The sequence below is a fragment of the Pyxicephalus adspersus genome, chromosome 10 (genome assembly GCF_032062135.1).
Source record: "Pyxicephalus adspersus chromosome 10, UCB_Pads_2.0, whole genome shotgun sequence".
In the NCBI taxonomy this organism is placed as follows: domain Eukaryota; kingdom Metazoa; phylum Chordata; class Amphibia; order Anura; family Pyxicephalidae; genus Pyxicephalus; species Pyxicephalus adspersus.
The window spans coordinates 59,551,288-59,552,344 of record NC_092867.1 but is presented as its reverse complement, the minus strand read 5'-3'; the positions used below and the strand labels follow the sequence as shown (position 1 = coordinate 59,552,344).

Here is a 1,057-nt window from a genome sequence, read left to right as displayed (position 1 = left end):
CTGGATGTTAGGTTTCTTATCGTGCATGCGACCCTTCAGGACATCCCCCTCAGTCTGTGTAACATGTGCACCCCAAACATAGGCAAATCATGTTCCTGTCCAAATTGCTTGCCCTGCTGGAAGAATTCAACCATACCTTCCTTGTGGAACCTGTCTCAACGCAGGACATGTTAGCCTCACGTCTTCCTTTACTGAGCAAGTTGTACAGCAATCACGATCTTTACAATACTTGGAAAATTCATCATCCCACAGGAAATCAATGGCCTTTTTATTCTCTTTATTGATCTCCCCTAATAGCGTATCCTCTGAAATCCATCCCTATACCTGGTCAGACCATGGCCCAATCACATTGGACATTCTCTCATCTCCTTCAGCTACCTGTCAAAGATGAAGGTACCAAAATAGCTAGAACCACTGATATATAACAGTATTTAAAAAAAAATATGGGTTCAGTAGCACATACATCTACACCCTGGGAGGCCCATTGGAGGGTACTGAGAGGGCATTGTATACCGCCGAGTTCCCTTATTAAACAAAATTCTAATTTGCAACGCACCTTTACTATGCAGTTCTTAGGAATTGTTGAAAAAAAAACATTTTGATAAACCGTCTCTGGGTCTCCTGCGAGAAGTGACTTTTTTGTGCGCCATTTTACGGGCCCGAGAGCGAAGGAAAATCAGCTGGATGATGCAGTGTACCCGTCAACTATATTATCACAAAGGGAACAAGGCAGATACATTTCTGGCACGCAAACTGCAGGAAACGCAAGCCAGTTCCTCACCTATGGCTATTAAAGATGAGAAAGCGGTTGTGCTGTACAAACCCTCCCACATAGCCTCTCGCTTTGAGGCCTATTGCACCCAAGTATACCAAACTGTCCATCATAGTCAACGCTGCAGACTAGGATAGACTCAATCATAGCAGGCACTGACCTACCCAAGCTCCAAACGGAGCACCTTAACCGAGGTGGAAATCTCCAAAGTTAATCAACTGCCGTCAAATAAGGCTCCCGGCCCAGAAGGCCTACCCTACCTCTATTCAAAAAAAAATTTTAACT

At 44.4% G+C, this 1,057-nt stretch overlaps 2 protein-coding genes across 2 annotated transcripts in view; both read right to left on the bottom strand.

The window, feature by feature from the left end:
- The window catches only part of LOC140338909 (uncharacterized), a 77,238-nt gene that overhangs the window by 36,943 nt on the left and 39,238 nt on the right, over window positions 1-1,057 (bottom strand). The gene's annotated exons all lie outside the window — the stretch shown is intronic.
- The window catches only part of LOC140339840 (uncharacterized), a 12,552-nt gene that overhangs the window by 9,071 nt on the left and 2,424 nt on the right, over window positions 1-1,057 (bottom strand). Inside the window, exon 3 of the mRNA XM_072424739.1 lies at window positions 325-378. Within this exon, the coding sequence (XP_072280840.1) occupies window positions 325-378 (54 nt within the window). The remainder of the gene's footprint in view (window positions 1-324; window positions 379-1,057) is intronic.